The sequence below is a fragment of the Alligator sinensis genome, unplaced genomic scaffold, assembly GCF_000455745.1.
Source record: "Alligator sinensis unplaced genomic scaffold, ASM45574v1 scaffold116_1, whole genome shotgun sequence".
NCBI classification, from domain to species: domain Eukaryota; kingdom Metazoa; phylum Chordata; order Crocodylia; family Alligatoridae; genus Alligator; species Alligator sinensis.
Genome location: NW_005841908.1, coordinates 2,082,032 through 2,100,761, shown reverse-complemented (window position 1 = coordinate 2,100,761; position 18,730 = coordinate 2,082,032). Strand labels below are relative to the sequence as shown.

Here is an 18,730-nt window from a genome sequence, read left to right as displayed (position 1 = left end):
TGTCAGTGACCACCCACAGACCGGGGGTGGTGACCACCCACAGACCCCACCAGCAGCAGACAGCAGTGATCGCTGACTGCCCACAGATGCTGCTGGCGGTGTCAGTGGTGGTGGTGGGGGGTGTGTGACAAGCAATGACCACCCACAAGCACCTTTGACAGTGTCAGCGGCACCTTTTCATAGGGGGTGCACTGCCACGCTCAGTGTCTATGAGGGTAACACGATGTATGCAATAATGATATGAAGTTGCTCAACATCAACATAGAAAGCTGGGAGGAGCACGTAGAATCCTGTCTGATCTAGAGGGAACATCTGGCACTGGGTGCAGCTCAACATGAAGCAGCTTTGATCCAGGGGATGGAAACAAAGTGAGAAAGAAGAAAGAAGCATGTTGTAAATGTGGACTCCAACTTAGACAACATATGGATCTGTAAAACTTGTAACAAGCTGTGCTGCTCTCGAATTGGGCTTGTCAGCCACTAATGAATTCATCAGGCATCTAAGTAGACCTCTTACGTGTACACCAGAGGATCAACCATTTCCTACTAAGCTCTTCTAGCCAAAGCTGCTTCTTACTGTGTGGTGATACCTTGTTTAGTATAGCTGCACCAGGCAAATGAGGCAGGCGAAGGGTTTTGGAATGGTTTGAGTTTTGGCTGGGCTGTCTAGGTCCATGTGGCACATGAATGGTAATGCATCCATAAAAACACACTAAGGTTATCAGTACATGAACTAATTACTGCAAAATAAGCTAGTGTTAATTTAGAATATATTCTGTGGCAACTGCCCATGTGCACATGCTTACTGAGTGTTAAATGTGAGGTAGCTTATCCCCCAATGAAAGTGGAGTCAGTGATGCCACCTTTACTATGAAGTAAAAGCATACACATGGGCAGCTACCCCACAGTAATTAACTTCATATCTTAGCTTATCTCATGGTAAATTGTTTGCATTTGCCCACACCCTAATGGAATATTAGTGTTGTAAGAACAGAAGCAATTTATACTAATGTGGATCACCTCCTCCCCGTCCTGGAAACACTTACAGCTAATGTTGACTGAATAAAAGGAATGTTTTTCCCCTTTAAAAATATCTTCCCTAAAAATACTCTCAAACATTTTAAACAATGTTTAGTTCTTTTTACTAAAAAAAAATAAATTCTAATTTTGAGTGTTTTTGTCCCTTGAAGAGAGAACTTACGGGATCCTGATTTCCTGGACTTTAGGTGCTATTAGAATACAAATATTAATAGGCAGAAAACAGAACAGAGAGAAACAAACGGTAAATTGTATGATATGTTTTATGGGCTCACTTCTTGGAGGATTAATGAAGGAGAAGCAAGTAGGAAAGGCCTCCTTCACATGCCAGGCTCTGATGGTTGTAAGATGATTTTTTCCCAGGCTTTCTTTCCAAAATTCTTGCAGGAAATTGACTCAGGAAATTGATTCTTCCCACAGATATACACACTATAATAGCCCTATGTTATTCTGAGCCTTGCTAAAGCACCACAGAAGCAGTATTTGAATAATCCTACAAACACCTATGAGAGGTAAGTAGATACAACTCCATTTTACACATGGGAACACTGGGACCAACACAGGCCAGGTGATTTGCTTGAGGCTCCAGAACAAATCAGAAAGGAACTGGTATTGATAAATTGACTAATTCTAGTCTCATTCTCAACCTATTACATCTTTACAATCCCTAGTCCCTTTCCTTTCTTCCATATAAAATAACCAGGTCTTGTTCCACCTATTAGGCATCAGAGTAGCATTTAGATGGCTCTCAGAACAAGTTAGACTACTAAAAAAGTACAGGCTAGAAGGTGGACTTACCTTGGCCACTCTTTGAGAATACAAGGTAACAGGCTCCCTAAACAAGCTATGCCTTGGCAGTGCCAAGGCAAAAAGAAGAGAGGTTAGCAGAGAGGTTAGCTCAGAAGGACCCCTCAACCCACTAAGGACCAAAACAGCAAATTTAGAGATTAACAATTTGAGCTAATTAAAGAGACTGGCACAAGACCAAGCTGGTTGGCAACCATTGCCTTATGCACCTGATAGTATGTGAAGTGGATTGAATCAGATCAGCAGTTTCATTGCAAAGAGTATGTCAGTTAAGGAAGTGCCAGTAGCACAACTGGATTTAAAGTCCCCAAAGCAGAGCACAATTTGACCAAAAGCTGCTCAAATTTAACCGTCTTAAATAAATAAGCAACAAACTAATTGAGTATAAATAAGTCTAAACCACTGACGGAACAAACAGTACCCGGGTGCCTCTTCAAGTGTGACATCCAAAGGGAGATGGCTTTCTGCATGTGGCTTTACAAGTCTTTCAGCAAACACAGAAACCAAAACTGGAGTGTGTAGGACACCACAGCAGCGTGCAGACTTGCGACATTCTCTGGGGATTTTGACAACCATAAATTAAAGAGTACCCATGTAACTGATGCTAGTTACTAGCATGCATTCAAATGACTGTTTTCATCATCTACAACAGAAGTCCTCAAATGAAAATGTAACCAAAATGGAGCTGTTAACTAGGCATTTAAGTAGTTAGCCTACCACCATGGTGCACAACTTTCCTCTTAGATAAGGAAGTAGTTCATACTACTTTTGATCCAGGAACTCCAGCAATATTTTTATTTATAATCAAAGTTAAATTTAAAATATCTTTTGCAGGAGTTACAATTTACTTTATACTCCTCCTTCTTTATAGGTATTTATAAAACATTCTCCACACTTAAAACCACTGAATCTGCTGCAGTATGATATGTCTGTTTTTAATGGTAAATCTGAAGACCTAGGAAAAGTAGTTTTTATATAAATCATCCACAGAAGCAGTTTTTAAAATTTTACATCAGAAATGTCAAAGGCTAAAATAGAGGTGTGAATTAGCTCTAAGACTTCTCCCAGCAATGCTTTAAATAAGGGCAAGCCACTATATTTACTGCTTATGGTATTTCCCTCTTACCCAAACGTCTACCTGTCTCTCAGATACAGTAAGTTCTCATCATTAAAAGTGTGCAGTGTCCATGGAATAGAAGAGTGAAGGTGGGTCCATTGCTGCTTACTCTGATGGTGTGAGTTCAGTCTGTCTCCACTAAAGCTAAAGAGACAACACAAGACACCTAGAAGTTAAAATGATAAAAACAGGAACAACTGGTGGCCCATATGAAGTGGTGGGTGAAGCTCTCATGACCCCCCCTCTCAGTCTGGCCCCCAGATCTGGGAATCACTGACTAAATAAGGCTGCTGGGGCACAACAGCACATGCCTAGAGCAGTATGAAATATTGTAACTTTGGTCCACTGGGGTTTGATGAACTTATTCTGGTTTCTGTTCACATGAGTTCAGGCCCTTCTCCCCTCCTCCAAGTGAAAGGAAAAGAAAAATCTGAGTGAGAAATTCAGCTGAAACTTCCAAGTTTAACTTGGCTTTGGGTCAAAACCAGAGCTAGTTGAATAATATTTCGTTTGGTGAATTTGGCCATTTATTTTGTTGAATCCTGTTTTCATCATTTGATGAATCATATTTAATGAGCTACACAGCTGATTAAAAGCTTACAAAATATTTACTGAAGTTATTCAGCTCTAATCATAACCCCTGGGTTTTTGCAGGGTTTCTTCCCAAACACCCTAAATCTGCCTCTAGAAACGGGCTGCAGTGATCAGTCCATCTTTTCCCAAAACAAAATAAAATCTTGACTTCAAACTTCTCCCCAAACAACAGCCATACATGCTTTCCGAAAGTCAGTCCATGTTCAGCAAAATGACTGTAAACCTCTTACAGCATTGGCTGAACTCTGCACTCAAAATATGAAATGTAAAACTAAAAGAGTTTTGAATTTTGTTGCAAGTGTTGTGTCTAGACACCGTGGACCCTCAAAGAGAATGAGGAAGATGAGTCCCTGCCACAAAAACAGAGAATGAAACAGAGATACAAACAAAACGTCCGTTCAGTTCAGCCTTCTTCCAGGAAACCAAGACGATTTCCATCATGTCCATGATTTGTCCCTAGAGGCAAAAGGCATCTAATTAGCAGATCCTACTGCAAACCTCCTCCAGTTTGACATAAAGTGCCTGTGACAGGCAGAGAAATTATAAGACTTGCACTTCCATTTAGCAAGCTTTAGCTGATAAAGTCATGTCCACATGCTTTTTGGGAACTTCAAACCAGGAGGGGGGAAAAATACAGAAAACCATCATCTCCTTTAGCTAAAGAATGTGAATTTATGGTAGAAAGTGTAGTGCTATTTGATGGTGGCATTATAAGAACCTTTCATGAATGTACACTTGTATTTCCATACTACTATTTCAGCTCTTTTTTATGGTAATGAAAGGGCCAGATTCTGCTGTGGACACAATTTAGGATCAAAGATGTATTTCTACAGTTCCCAGTATAATGTAACACAGAATCTTCATTGAGAAATTAGGCATAACAGGAAAAAAATAAAAATGAAGGAGTTAATTATTAACCATTAGAAATTAATAGCTTATTATTGTCGATAATAGGTGGACATTCCCTTGGGCAGGGTAGCAGTGAGGTGGACCCTCACAGAAAAAAAGAGCGTAGAGTCTATACAATCCGGGCACGCCTGCACGAGATGTTTACTGTGGGGTAGACTAATTAGCTCCGCCATAAATGTCTTGCATTTATACATGCCACCCTATTAGGCCACAGGAAACAAATTAACTCCGCAGCAGGGTAATACTTGTAAATACAAGTATTACCTTGCTGTGGGATTTTTTACTCTAGCACTGCACGTGTAGATGCATCCCTGGTTGGCTGGGGCATGAGGGTCCCTCAGTATGGGGGCTGCCTGCTGGCTAGCCCCGCACTGGAGCACCCTTGCACCCCAGCCAGCTCCTCCGCAGCATGCTGAGCTGGGTTGGAGGAGCCCTGGGCTGGCAGGCTGACCCCCTGGGCCCCCTGCCAGCTGGGGCTGCTTTGACCTGGCTCAACATGCTGCAGTCCTGGGTGCACATGTAAATGTGGCACCTGGGAGCAATAAATTCTAGCATGATATGCACTTTAGTTTATTGCTTCACCTTAAAAGCACATACATATGTGCCCTCTGATCCTCACACCAGGAGGCCCACTTGCCCTCTGCCCCCCAACTTCTTCTCCTTGAAGCCTTCCTGCCCCCTCTGCCACCTGCACCCCTCCATCCCCAGCTGCCTACAGCCTCTGCCCCTCCCTTCCCACTAACCACAATCTCTGCCCTTTTCCCCCCACTCCCCAGTCTCTGCCTCTTCTGCTCCCCACGGCCCCCTACATTACTGTTAGACATGGCCCTGGCTCTATTCCCTACCAGAGCACAGCACATGGAAGTGCAGCCCCTACTGACCATGCACCAGTGCCAGTGCTGCTGACTGGCTGGGCAGGGGTCATGCAGCAGTGCTAATGCTGCCAATTGACTGGGCAAGGGACAGTTTTCATGTGCTTTGTGCCCAGGAGGGAATCCAGACAGAGCTGGAGCTGAGCTGAGCCTGGCAGTAAAGAGGTGGAAGGGGACAGCAGCGGGGCAGAAGCTGCAGAAGGGAAGTGGAGGCGGGGAAGGAGGGGTAGGCAGGAGGCTGCTGTGGTTCTGACTCTGGCCCTGGGCTCAGAGCCAGAATCAGAGCTCTAGCAACCTCCCCCCAACTTTGTTCAGGAATCTAAGATGAGGGGCTTTCCCCCAACACTGCTTTGTGTGACTGGCTGTAGACATGCACATTTCAGTTTGCTATTTCTACCTGCCAGCAGTCACACAGTAGAACTGCACCTGATCCAGACCCATTTAGCTACATTAACACTAGCAGTGCAGTAACCAAGGCTTACTGCAAGAATTTCTGGTCACATAAAGTCAGAGAATTAGGGCTGGAGAGGACTTCAAAGGTAGTCTAGTCCAGCCCCCTGCCTGAGGCAGGATTATTTCTATCCAAACCATCCCATACAACCATAATCTAAATTCTACAGAAGACTACAATCAATCCCGACACAACATAGACCTAATACCCTAACCTGCCACAGGTCAAGCAGGGGAATCATGGCAGCCAATATCCTGCTTCTATAAAGTGTTGTCAATATATGCTTCAGAGGTCCCAGGCAGAAGACCACATCTCCTGCTACAAAGGAAGGGAAAAAAACCCAATAGCCCATACCAATCTGACCATGGGGTAAAATTACTTTCTGACCCCAAATATGGCAATCAGTCTAACCCTGAGCAGGGCAAGACCCTCTAGCCAGGAACCTCTGGCTTTGTTGCTAGCAGGAGAATTGGCACACCCCAGTTGAAGTCCCCAGCCTTAGCTAACAGCCAACTTCTCTGGGGAGGCTTAAAAACACCCTGACACATATAGCAGAAAAAAACCTGGGGGTTGGCAGGGGGCAGGAGCAACCAGTAGAGCTCAGAAGCATGAGAAATACCCATTGTAAAAAACAGGCATAGCTATGCCTACATCATCCCTGACCAGTGTCTGTTCAACCTCTTCTTAAACACCTTGTCACGGAGAGTCCACAATTTTCGTAAACAGTCCATTCCAATGCCTCACTATTCTCACAGTAAAGAAGTTTTTTCCACATATCCACTCTAAATTTACTTTGCTGCAACTTCATGTCATTGATCCACATCCTCCTCTCTTCAGCAAGAGAGAAAAGGTGCTTTTCCTTTTCTTTATGGTAGCCCTTCGAATATTTGAAGACTGCTACCATGGGCATTTTCTGCAAGCTGAATATGCCTAACTTGCCTTCCAAACCCTTAATCATCTTTGTTGCCCATCTCTGGATCCTCTTTAACCTCTTCATGTCACTTTAAAAATGTAGAGCCCAGAACTGCACACCGTACTCCAGATGAGGCCTAACCAGTGCTGAGTAAAGAGGCATTATCACCTCTTATGTCTTGCACCTAATGCTTCTATTGATGCATCCCAAAACCACATTCACATTCTGTGCAGCTAAATCATGCTGTACAGTTATATTGATTCTGTGATCTACCAAGATTCCCAAATCCTTTTCCATAGTGCTGCCATCCAGCTGGGTGTCTCCCATTTTATATTTGTGATTTGATTATTCTTCCCAAGATGTAACACCCGCATTTGTCTGCATTGAGTTTATTCTGTTAGTTCTAGCCCAACTGCCCAATCTGTCAAGACATATATAAATTGCGCTCACATCCTCCGTGTTTACAATTCTTCCCAGTTTTGTGTCATCTGCAAATTTGCTCAAGGAGCTTTCTATCCAAATGTTGAATAGCGTGGGACCCAGAACAGACACTGTGGGACTCCACTTGAAACCTCCTGCCATTCTGACATGGACCCGGTAATAATTACTCTTTGCTTGCATCTATTGAGCCAGTTATCTGTCCACTTTGCAGTAGTTTTATCTAGCCCACAGTTCTCCAATTTAGAAGAAGGTCATGTGGGACCTCATCAAAAGCCTTGCTGAAGTCCAGATATACCACATCCACAGCATTCCTGTCATCTACTCAAGTAGTTACTTTGTCAAAGAAGGAGATCAGATGTGTTGACACAACTTGTTTTTCATAAATCCATGCTGACTGACAATCAGCCCTTCCTCCTCCAGATGGTTGCAAATGGCTAAGATATGCTCCAGTACCTTCCCAGGTATTGAGGCTAACTGGTTTGTAGTTCCCCAGGTCCTCCTTCTTACCTTTTTTAAAGAGGGTCACTACACTGGCCCTTTCCAGTCCTCTGGTACCTGGGCCCATCTCCCACGACTTCATGAAGATCATTGCCAAAATAACATGTATCCAAAGCCTTATCGATTCACTAACTTGAGCTGCTCTCGAATCTAGTTTGCAGGGTGCGGAGGGTCTGTCCATCCCAAGCTCCCAGGAAACAATGTTCTTAGCCACTGACACATTTAACTGAGGCTTGGTCTATTCCAGCTGGTGTCAAGCCATGAAAACAGCATTGCTGAGCAGGCTGCTCTGGCTTGTGGCCATGCAGTTATAGCATCAGGATGTACAAGGTACAGGGGATGGTGGCAGGCTTTGCAGCAGGAGTTGCTGATTCTAGGGTGGTGGCGGTGAATCTTGGAGGATGGTTTGTTCATGCTGGATGGTAACAGGCCAGAGAAGAGAGACCTGCTACACCTGTGGCTTCTCCATATATAAAATGGTGCTTCTGATGCAGGGCACCTAGTACAGACTGGTGGGATCACACTGTCATGGAGAGCTGGGATGTCCAGAACTTTTGCATGAGGAAATAGACACATCCTGCTTGTTCAGTGTTTTCTTGGGATGTGGTCTGGGTGACCTCAACCAAGGTGGAAGGTCCTGCCAGGGAATCACACAGCATATTATATTTTTGTCTATGCAATGAAATAAAAGAAACCCCCTTTTAAGAGTCTTCCTCATGGTAAAGTATGCTCTTATGCCACCATAATGCATTGCCTTGCTCACAAGCTCCTGCTAGCCACATGACCAGAGCATAGACATACACTAGCAAGAATGTATTATTTACTTCATTTAAAAGAAAATGGGACAAGTTGGGGACATAGGACAATATAACTCTCCACCAGTCTAGCAGTGTACACTCAATGCTTACTAAACCTGAAATGTCAGTTTGGACTTATTTTTTTAAATAATTACTACAAATGTAATGAAAAAATCAATCAGTAGTTGATTTTTTCCCCCTTCTTGGAATCCACCTGCATGGGAGTGGGGTGGGGATGGAGTAAACAGATCAGGGAAATGAGTGTGCCTGCTGTCCTCACTTTAATTTAAGGCTACCTTGTTACATGTAATACCCACGTTAACAATAACCCAGTAATTTCTCTCATGCATGCTGTAATTTCTCCTTTAATAATAATAAGATGGCAGCTGCCACCTACCTTTGGTGATTCCTGATCCAGTGCTGCTTCTTTTCCAAGCTGCTTGCAAGGCCCACTCCCAAGGAGATCCTTAGCAGATGGGTCCTAAATCATCCAGTCATAAAGCCTTCCTTGGAGCCCATTCAAGCAGTGTGATTTGCACTGATGTCTGTTCTTGGTACTTCATCCCCTCTACCATTGTGGGTCTCTCTTCCTTGAAGTACTCACATAAAAAAATGAAGGCATTGGTGTGCTTCTTGGGCCAGCTGGTAGTAAACTGGGATGCCATATTCTAAAGTGACTTGGATAAGTAAGCAGAAAATGGAGCAGGCAGAGCAGAATGAAGGCCTAAATGTTGACTAGATGTATATGAACTGGTAGAAAACTTCTAGAACATAAGAGGCAAGTGGGAAGTTGAACCAATAGAAACGTCAGAGCATACGGGCTCAGGGAATTGCGGGATGGCATTCCAAAAAATTATCAGAAGATGATCTCAGCTATCATGGCTTTAGCAGCATCCTTGAAAAGTGAGTATTAGAACCTGTCTTAAAGTGGAAAAGACTTTGACCCATACCTGCACTGTGCAAGAAAGCTTGGATTCTTGCTCATAGGCTGGGACATATTGGTTTTGTGTGAGGGTGGTTGGGGGATCAGGCTAAAACATGGTTAAGAACCTAGGGGAAGCATGCAGTGTGGATGTACCTTCTGCAAGGCTTCAGCAGTGCTCAGAAACTTCTTGAGAAGTAGTACAGGATTTATCTGCTTCCAAGCAAGAGCTTGCAGATAAATCACTTGCATTCAAGAACCCTGAAGTTGAAAATCTCCCATGGCACATTCTGTATTCTGCTGGACCAGCCAGAGAAAATGCTACAAGGACATGTTGACGGCCCACCTCAAGAAGACGGATGCCAACATCAAGAGGTAGGAGGAGCGGCTGCTAAATTACTCCAATGGTGCAACAACTCTAATCAAGTGGCAGACTGCTTCGCAGTCAAGTGTTGTTTTGCCCTCAAAGCAGAGAAGAGAAGGCGGAGGAAGGAAAAGGAGACAAATCCCTGCCTACAGCTTACTCTCCCCTGCAGACAGATCTGTGACTCAAGGATTAGACTCTTAAGCCACCTGAAGACACATCAATGAGCCATGGTAGAGACTGTCCCCGAATTGAGAGATTGCCAGTGGCAACAGAGCTCAAACAGCCAAGCTGAAGGGGCTCACAAATCCAGCAAGCTGTCTCAGCCTGAGGAGTCAGTGGAATCTGGTGGTTAAACAACTATGTAATAGGAGTTTACAGGATCTGTAAACACAGACAGGTGAACGCTTGTGTTTAAGTGAATTAAAAATTCTGCACGCCCAACCCCGGTCAATCCTGTCTCACTATACACATTACTTCTGCCGTTAGAGAAATTTCCCATTGTATAGTACATAGCTTCAAAGTGACCATGATGGGGTATAAAAGATAGCTTCCACTATGCAGGGTAGTACCAGAGTTCACACTACAAAGCTCTCACAACCTGACCTCCAGTGCTGGGTTGTGGTGCAGATTACCACATCCTGCAGGTAGAATTAGGGAAAAAGACTGTAAGGCAAGAGGCTTCATGAAGTCCCCCTTCTCAAAGTCCTGCTCACCCTACTTTCTAGTGTTTTAGGCTCTGTTAAGTTAATTTGGGGAAAGTCCCACCCCAGCAGCTCCTTTCAATGCACGTGGAAGAAATCCCAGACAACATATATGATGGATTTTTTTTTGCCTCCATACTGCTTAGCTGGCTAGAATTCATGCCTCTATACTGCTTGGCTCACCCTCTGCCATTTGGTAATAATGCTCCACTAGGAGCATTCCTTCGACTGGCTGTGTCTGCCTGCAGCCTGCTTAGCAGCAGCAGCAGCAGCTGTGAAAGCTAATGCTGCTTCAAGCAACTTACTGATGGTATTTTTATTTCTCTCCAGAACGTGGCCTTGCATATTTTGTGAAAAGATTAACGTTTGCAAAAGCACCCCCCACCCCACCCCCCGGGCCCCCGGTCTCTCCTGTGCCAACACAACAGCTTGCTGGAGACTTCATCATAGTGGAATAAAGAAACTGTTACAATCCATCTGACTGCTAGTCTATTGAGAGAGGGAGAAAAGCTCTGGTGAAGACAGTTAAAATCTAAAGAAATACACAAGAAGCCACTGACTCCCTGCAAAGTCAGTTAAGGTGCCTTCCCAATGCCAATTCCCTCTACAACCCCTTCAAACCAAACCCCTTCTGCTAGAACCTTTTAAGATGCTGTTTCCTACAAGAGGATGATGTGTTGGAGCAAACTAAAACTAACTGATTAAGAAGTTTGGTAGCGTTAAAGAAATATATATATATACTTGCATAACACAAATTTGTTTATATTTTGCTTTCTATTTTAATTGAACTTTAATAAAAATAGTTAATATCAGACTGCATCTGACCAGTATGGCCTAGAAACTCCAGGTTTGTTGGATTCACTTATTCTAGTACTTTTGATTATTATTGGGAAGGTTTGGTCTTTAAGGCTTGGATAAGTCATTACAGTGTTTTCCCATGTATGAGAAATTAACAAATTGCCCAGCAGACTCTACTCATTTGCAAGACTGACATCCATCCTAGTCAAATAACTTGAATCAGGCTACCCTAAAAAACCATGAGATTAGGTTACAAAATCATAAAGTCTAAGTATCTATATTTATACTTCTATTACCCTATAGATTTTTTTATTTTATTTTTAGCCTGCTTTGTGAGCCTTCAGATTACTCTAGGTCACATTTTCAAGTGCCGTTGCATAACCCGAGAGGCTAAAAACTTACTTTTGTTTTAAGGAAGAGTCTCCTCTAACGACATGTATCCACTAGATAATACAAGACTCATGCTAATATCACAACAGTTGGCAATTCTGCACTGGTCTGTAGGTATTTCAGCACTACTCTGCACCTTAGTACCTGAATGTGCCATATGTTTCCATCTATTTTTATCCTTACAGAAACCCACTGACATGGGCAAGTATTATCCCCTTCTATTTTATAAATAAAGGAAGCACAGAGCAACTGCCATATAAGGAATGCTATCATTTTACATCCACTATGAGCAAGTATGAATGACAAGCGCAAGGGTCAAGGCATAGGAGAATCACTGCCACTCTGACTCAATTCCTCATCTATTTTATGGGTATAATGCATTTAACATTAAATTGTTCATTTTCAAAAATTAGCTTTTGATTTAAACCATTTCTCATGCCCCACTGTACTTCCCTTCCAGTCCTAATACATTTCTACTACATACTGTTACATCCTTCAGAATAAAGAACTGTAATGGGCCTCCCGGGTCAAGTCCAGCGCCCAGAGTCCTATGTTCCACTACAAGTCTTTTGATGTTATGTGAAGAATATAAGACTAGAATTTCTCCCCCTTTTTTCTAGAAAGAAATTTCAAGGTAGCAATATGTAAGAATGAGGCTAGGTAGATGTACACAGAAGAAGTCAGAATGTTCAGTTTCCTTTACAAATCATTAATAAAATTCCTAGATGAAAAGCTTTGTCCAATTAGTCAATATATATATATATCTAAGAATAATGTTATTTCTCAATCCTGTTCTCCCAGACAAAATGATGACATAGAATCAATGTTATAAAGCTATCATCTCAAAAAAAATTTAATGAAAATGGAAATAAAGTGCAAAACAACTGACATCTCCTAAGCTGGGAAATTCAAATGAGACTTCAAAAATAACCTTAACTTTGCCCTATTATTTTACCCCACCTTATGGGGAAGTATCCATGTAATACACATCAGGGACACGTTTAGTGTACTGTTATTGGAAGAAACGTGTCTTTCTTTTCTTATGACTGTGCAGTGTGCATCTACTGTGCATATTACAAAAATTGAACACCAGCAGTTTTTTGTGCAATATCTTATGAGGTGGTTACGTATTAAATGTTTTGGGACCACTGTATTTTGCTATGGAATTCTCTACACCTATTCTTTCTGGGAAGAATGGCTGCGAAAAGCTTTTTTCCCCACTATACATGAAATAATATTTTCATTATGGTTTAGAAGGAACATGTCTTACCTGTCTGTGCTGTTGAGAGACTGGATACTGCAGTCCTGAGATTTGCTGGCTCTGCTGCATTTTCTGAAGCATCATCTTCTGCTGCATTGCTAAGGGGACATTTGGTGGCCTTTGAAGAGACTGGTTTGGAAGGGGCTGAGCAGGTTGCTGCTGCTGCTGTTGCTGCTGTTGCTGCGTATAGTGAAGAATAGAAGTCTTGCTTTGGGAACCCAAAACTGAAGGGATCTGCTGGTTTGCTTGCTCTGAGTTAAAGTGAAACAAAGGCTTTGTGTTGCCAGGATGCTGCTCTAGTGGTGGCTGACTGTTGTTTATAAAGTTTCTGTTGAGGTCCTGAGGCTTCTGTTGCATTATGATGTCAATGGGGTTGCTCTGAGGTGTGGAGTTCGGTTTATAAACATAGTTATTCATCCCTTTGGACTGATTTCCATTTACAGGTACCCCGAGCATCGCTGAATTTTGTGGGCTGAACTGCTGCTGATGAAAGGAAGGGCTGGGAATTTTCTCCTGTACAAATGGCCCTGGGGATGGTCCTGATGGAGACATGGTAGACCAGCTGGCTGACTGGTTTTGCTGCTGCTGTTGCTGCTGCATTAAAGCATGCTGCTGTCGGTTGGCTGCTATTTGTTTGAGCTGCTGTGCATGAGACACTTCTTGCCAGTTAGTCAATGGTCGAGTTGAGACAGAAGAAACCTGCGACGGCTGCATCTGATTCTGAGGCACTGAAGGAATGGGTGATGAGGTGGACATGGCAGTGCTGGCCATTGTGAAGGATGGGCCTGCAGATGAAGGCCTCATTTGTGGGGAGCCTACAGGTGGCTGATTCAAACCTGGTGAATATTCACTCTTGATCACCATTTTCTCCATCTGCAGAGAGGCTCTACCAGAGCCTCTCTGGTTTTGCTGCCCAAGGTCAATGTTAAAAGGCTCATCTTGTTTTATGGTAGCATTGATCATATTTTCTAGCTCAAGGTCACTCATGGGTGGCACTGAGATATTAGTCAGTTCATTAAAAAGTTCCTGAAGTTCAGGATCCATCATCTGTTCCCCTGTTTCCTCCCCATATCTGTTAGGAAAGATGTTCTCATGGGGGATCTGACCATCCAAGTGTTTGCTGCAAGACATGGTTTCTCCTGGTTCTTTCTTGACCTCTTTTAAAGCCATATTAAATATGCCATTTCCACCAGCCTGAGTATTATTTGTTAGGTTGCTGCTCTTTCTTTGTGATCCTTGCCCCACAGGCAAGGTTCCTGACATCGACTGGCTTTGGCAATTGTTAACATGATGTCCGCCTTGTCCCAAAGAAAGATTATCACCCACTCGTATCCTCTTGATGTCAAGGAAAGAGCTATCTGAAATACCATTCTGTCTCTTGTTGTTGACAGGTGACAGATTTACCACCAGCTTTCTTTTCAAGGAGCCCTGGAGCTGAAAAAATGGGGAAGAAAATCATTAGATGACATTCAAGATCCAATCCACAGTCAAATTAACACTAGGTTGATGCCACTAATTTGATACTGTTGTCCAGATATTATGGAAATTAGCCCACATTTAGGATGTTAAAATCAGTGAGACTGCAATATGTGAACACCCACACAATTCCTGCCCCAGTTGTGTACAGGAAATCATGTACTTTTGTGAGCAAATTCCCACCTTGCACAAACCCACACACCTGGATACAAGAAATTATGGACAGATTAAAAAAAAATCAGGTTTAATAGATATTGCAGTACAATGCCCCTTATGTCTATGAAATCGATTAAATCTATGAAACTAACACAGTAGATGAAAGTACCCCAGCATGTTGCCGTTTAAAAACCTATACTTAATAAATGCCAATGATGTGGAGATCTTGCTACTAAAACACATTTCTAATTTGGCTAGTTTCAGCTACATAGAACACAGTAAGCATCACTAGAGGGCCCATAAATAATTTAAAGAAATGCAACTTTTTATTGGTTTGTTCTCATTTTTTTACTGGTTTATTTTCATTTTTTCACTTAAGCACCAGTGCATTGGCCCAAGTGACTCACTGCACAATATCATCTCATACATGGCCTGGTTTTTAGCTTGGACTGAAAAATGAGTGCCAATGATAAGATACATTTTTTTGTTAAACTCTAGGAAAATAAAAAGCTGGAAACTGCAGGCTTCCATTAATGTATGGCATTTTCCCCTCAACTATGGCGACGTATGAGCAGGTATCCTGGTTTTCTCTGATTTAAAAAAATTCCCAATTTTTAGTTAAAAAAAGATAACCCCAAATCCACATTTTTCCATGATTGAAATTAAACACCACTAATATTACACACACACACACACACACACACACACACACACACACACACACACACACAATGTTTCATTTTAATAATGGAAAAATGTGGATTTAGGGTTACTTTTCAACTGAAAATCGGGGATTTTTTTAATCAGAGAAAACCAGGATCCATGCTTATGAGGCCTTAAAATCATGACTTCTGTATCACGCTCTTTCTCATACAGTAGGGGATAAGGCTGTTGTATATAGCCTGTGATCTCTGACTTCTAAAGTTGGGGGTTTTGTATACACAGTTATTCCTGATTAAGTCTGATTAACACTGAAAAATGCAAGGTATTCCACCTCGGGAGGAAAACCTGCAGCATCCTTATAGGTTTGGCAGTGCTATGCTGGCTAGTACTACAGAAGAAAGAGACTTGGGAGCCATCATTGACCACAAGATGAACATGAGCCTGCAATGTGATGCTGCAGCTAGTAAAGCGAGCAAAATGCTGGCTTGCATCCATAAATCCTTCTCAAGCAAATCCCAGGATGTCATTCTCCCCCTGTATTCGGCTTTGGTGAGGCCGCAGCTGGAGTACTGCATCCAGTTTTGCGCCCCACAATTCAAAAAGGATGTGGAGAAGCTTGAGAGAGTCCAGAGAAGAGCCATGCACATGATCAGAGGTCAGGAAAACAGACCTTATGATGAGAGGCTGAGAGCTACGGGGCTCTTTAGCCTGGAAAAGCGCAGGCTCAAGGGTGATCTGATGGCAACCTATAAGTTTATCAGGGGTGACCATCAGTATCTGGGGGAACGTTTGTTCACCAGAGCCCCTCAAGGGATGACGAGGTCAAAGTTACAAACTACTGCAAGACCGATTCAGGCTGGACATAAGAAAGAATTTCTTTACTGTCCGAGCCCCCAAGGTCTGAAATAGCCTGCCATTGGGGGTGGTTCAAGCACCTACACTGAACACCTTCAAGAGTAAATTGGATGCTTATCTTTCTGGGATCTTATGACCTCAGCTGACTTCCTGCCCTTCCGGCAGGGGACTGGACTCGATGATCTTCCGAGGTCCCTTTCAGCCCTAATGTCTATGAAATCTATGAAAGTCTATGTATAACCAGTCCTCTTCTGGAATAAGAGTACAGTCTTCTTCTTAGTTTAACCAGTGAGTCAATCAGAAACAACTCCATATGTAGACAAGCCCTTAGTAGTAGCAGTCACTTATCCTTACCTACCCTTAACAATAGGTCACTGTGTGACCTGTCCCCTTCCCCAATGTATCTTGGAAAAGTTAGGAAAATCTGTCATTTCCTTACCAGATAAAAGCATGAATGTCACATCTCAAGGATATTACAGTGAAATGCAGTCCCCCAATCTACACTATTGATTCCTTTTACTTCATAACTGAAGACGTGTCACAGCCTATTCTCTATGCATCTGTAGAAATGGGCTCATTCAGGACACAGGATCAATATGTTCTCTCACTAAAGTCCCATGAAAGGGATTTTGGTGGTCATTTACAAAGTGCGATGACTGTAATTAGGTGAGCGAGTTTCTAACACGCGAGTCACTGGACTTTCCTCTGCAGAAAACCAGTTTGATGTATTTCCTTTCACTATCATCCTAGCAATCACTTTGAATCACTAAGAAATCATTCTTGAGTTCCCGCATTCTTCTTCTTGGGAAGTTGGGGAGTCCCCAGTCAAGAGAATTCACGAGCCAGTAACATGTTTGCCTTTAGAGATGTTGTTGATAGAAGTGCTGAACAGAAAATAACAATGTATCCTCTGCATGCAAGTGTTTTACCTGGGAATTATGCCTCTCTCAGTTAATTTTTCATGTGCTTGACATTTGGAAACATTATGAACTATTTAAAGTGTCCATGCACTTTCAAAGCTCTTGGCCAATGTATCCTGATGCGATAATAGTATTGTTGCTATATAGCACTGCACCTATCACCTATTTTAAAAATACATTAAACTAACTAGTATCTACACAGGTAAACATCACCACCTCAGATTCCTGACAGACTGAAACTGAAATGACTGGTCACGTACAGGTCAGTGGTAGAGCTAGATGTCCTGTACCAAGGACAGGACCAAAGTCTTCATTTTTGTAGGGCTGGAGTAACTTCACAGAACTAAGCAAAGTTCAGTGTCATTTTCTGAATTGTGCTTGCATCCTCCAACATTTTGACATTATTACAAACATCTTTGATTTTATATTGCTTCTCCCATTTTCCCTTGTGTTTATGTCTGTGCCATAAGCAAAAATCTTTTATAATTCTGGGGAGGAAGGGTGATTAGCAATTACATACAATTAAATCATACTGCTAAATTACCAATATGTAAAATTCTGGGAATATTCAAATAGGACTTTCACACGAAAGTTTATGGAGAGGTACATCAATTTTTTTTAAAAAGCCAGCTGATCTTAGAGGAGGAAAACACACTGAATATCAACTGTTATTTATATTCAGATAGTATCTTGGTGGCCATGTCCCAGATCACTACCCCACTGCACCATGCTCCAGGAGTGGCAGGGGAGCTTTAATTAAAGCACATGCACCAGTACATCTGGTGTATGTACTGGCAGCATGAAGGATAGAGTCAATATAATATATTTTTAATCTTTTGTTTTTATTTTAACTTTTACCCTAGGTGGCTTAAAAGATAGGGTCTGCAAGAACATGACTCCCATTATCATAAGAATTTCAGCACTTGCCGCTCAGAAAGTACGATCTAGAGAGTGAGGCTTGTCTTAGAAATCCTTATTTGTTCATAGAGGTTTGAATTAGAGGAGCCCAGTTGTCATCCAGTAGCACAACATGACTATGTTTTATTAACCCGATGGCAAAAGCAGCAGCGGAAGCAGCAGCTGAAGCAGGCGTCGCCAGGCATTCAGAAAACTTCCCACAGTTGCAACTAGACTTTCTCAGCCCTTATGCTTACTGGTTACCACAGCAGGCTAGGTCTGCACAGCTGGCACTGTTATACCAGCTGGCTTGAGTACTGATAGCAGTCTAGTCATGGTGGCAACGAACTTACTGCATGGTAACTAGTTGCCTGGTTAGCCTGCACCAAGCTCCATTCTGATGGCTACACTTCTACCAGAGGTTCAGCTAACTAGTTTAAAGCTAAATCAGCTATGTCTGCACAATACAGCAGTAACTACAATAACTACAGAGTTGACATACCCAATATCTCTTCTTTGCTATCATTCTTATCCCATTTCCTTGCCAGGTCCCTTCTCCCTCCACTTCTTCTTCTATTAGGTGATCCTCATTTCACTAACTCCTCTCCAACTGCCACCAAAATCTCATACAACTAACATGCCATTTGCTGTCATTACATTGTTCACTCTGCTTATGTGTTGTAGCTAGGGCCGTCAAATGATGAAAAAAATGTGACCGCGATTAGTTGTGCAATTAAAAAAAATAGTCACAATTAATCGCAATTTTAACTGTACAGCTTAAAACTCAAAATTATGTGCAGAAAATCTCAAAACTATACAAAATTATGTGGGGGGATTTGTAAAGGTATGGGGGTCTGTGGGTCTGTGGGGGGGGGGTTGGAGCCCGGG

The 18,730-nt window shown here is 42.5% G+C and overlaps 1 protein-coding gene across 1 annotated transcript in view; it reads right to left on the bottom strand.

Moving 5' to 3' along the window:
* MAML2 (mastermind like transcriptional coactivator 2) overlaps positions 1–18,730 on the bottom strand; it is a 108,413-nt gene that overhangs the window by 85,077 nt on the left and 4,606 nt on the right. The window contains exon 2 of the mRNA XM_025197863.1: positions 12,885–14,309. Within this exon, the coding sequence (XP_025053648.1) occupies positions 12,885–14,309 (1,425 nt within the window). The remainder of the gene's footprint in view (positions 1–12,884; positions 14,310–18,730) is intronic.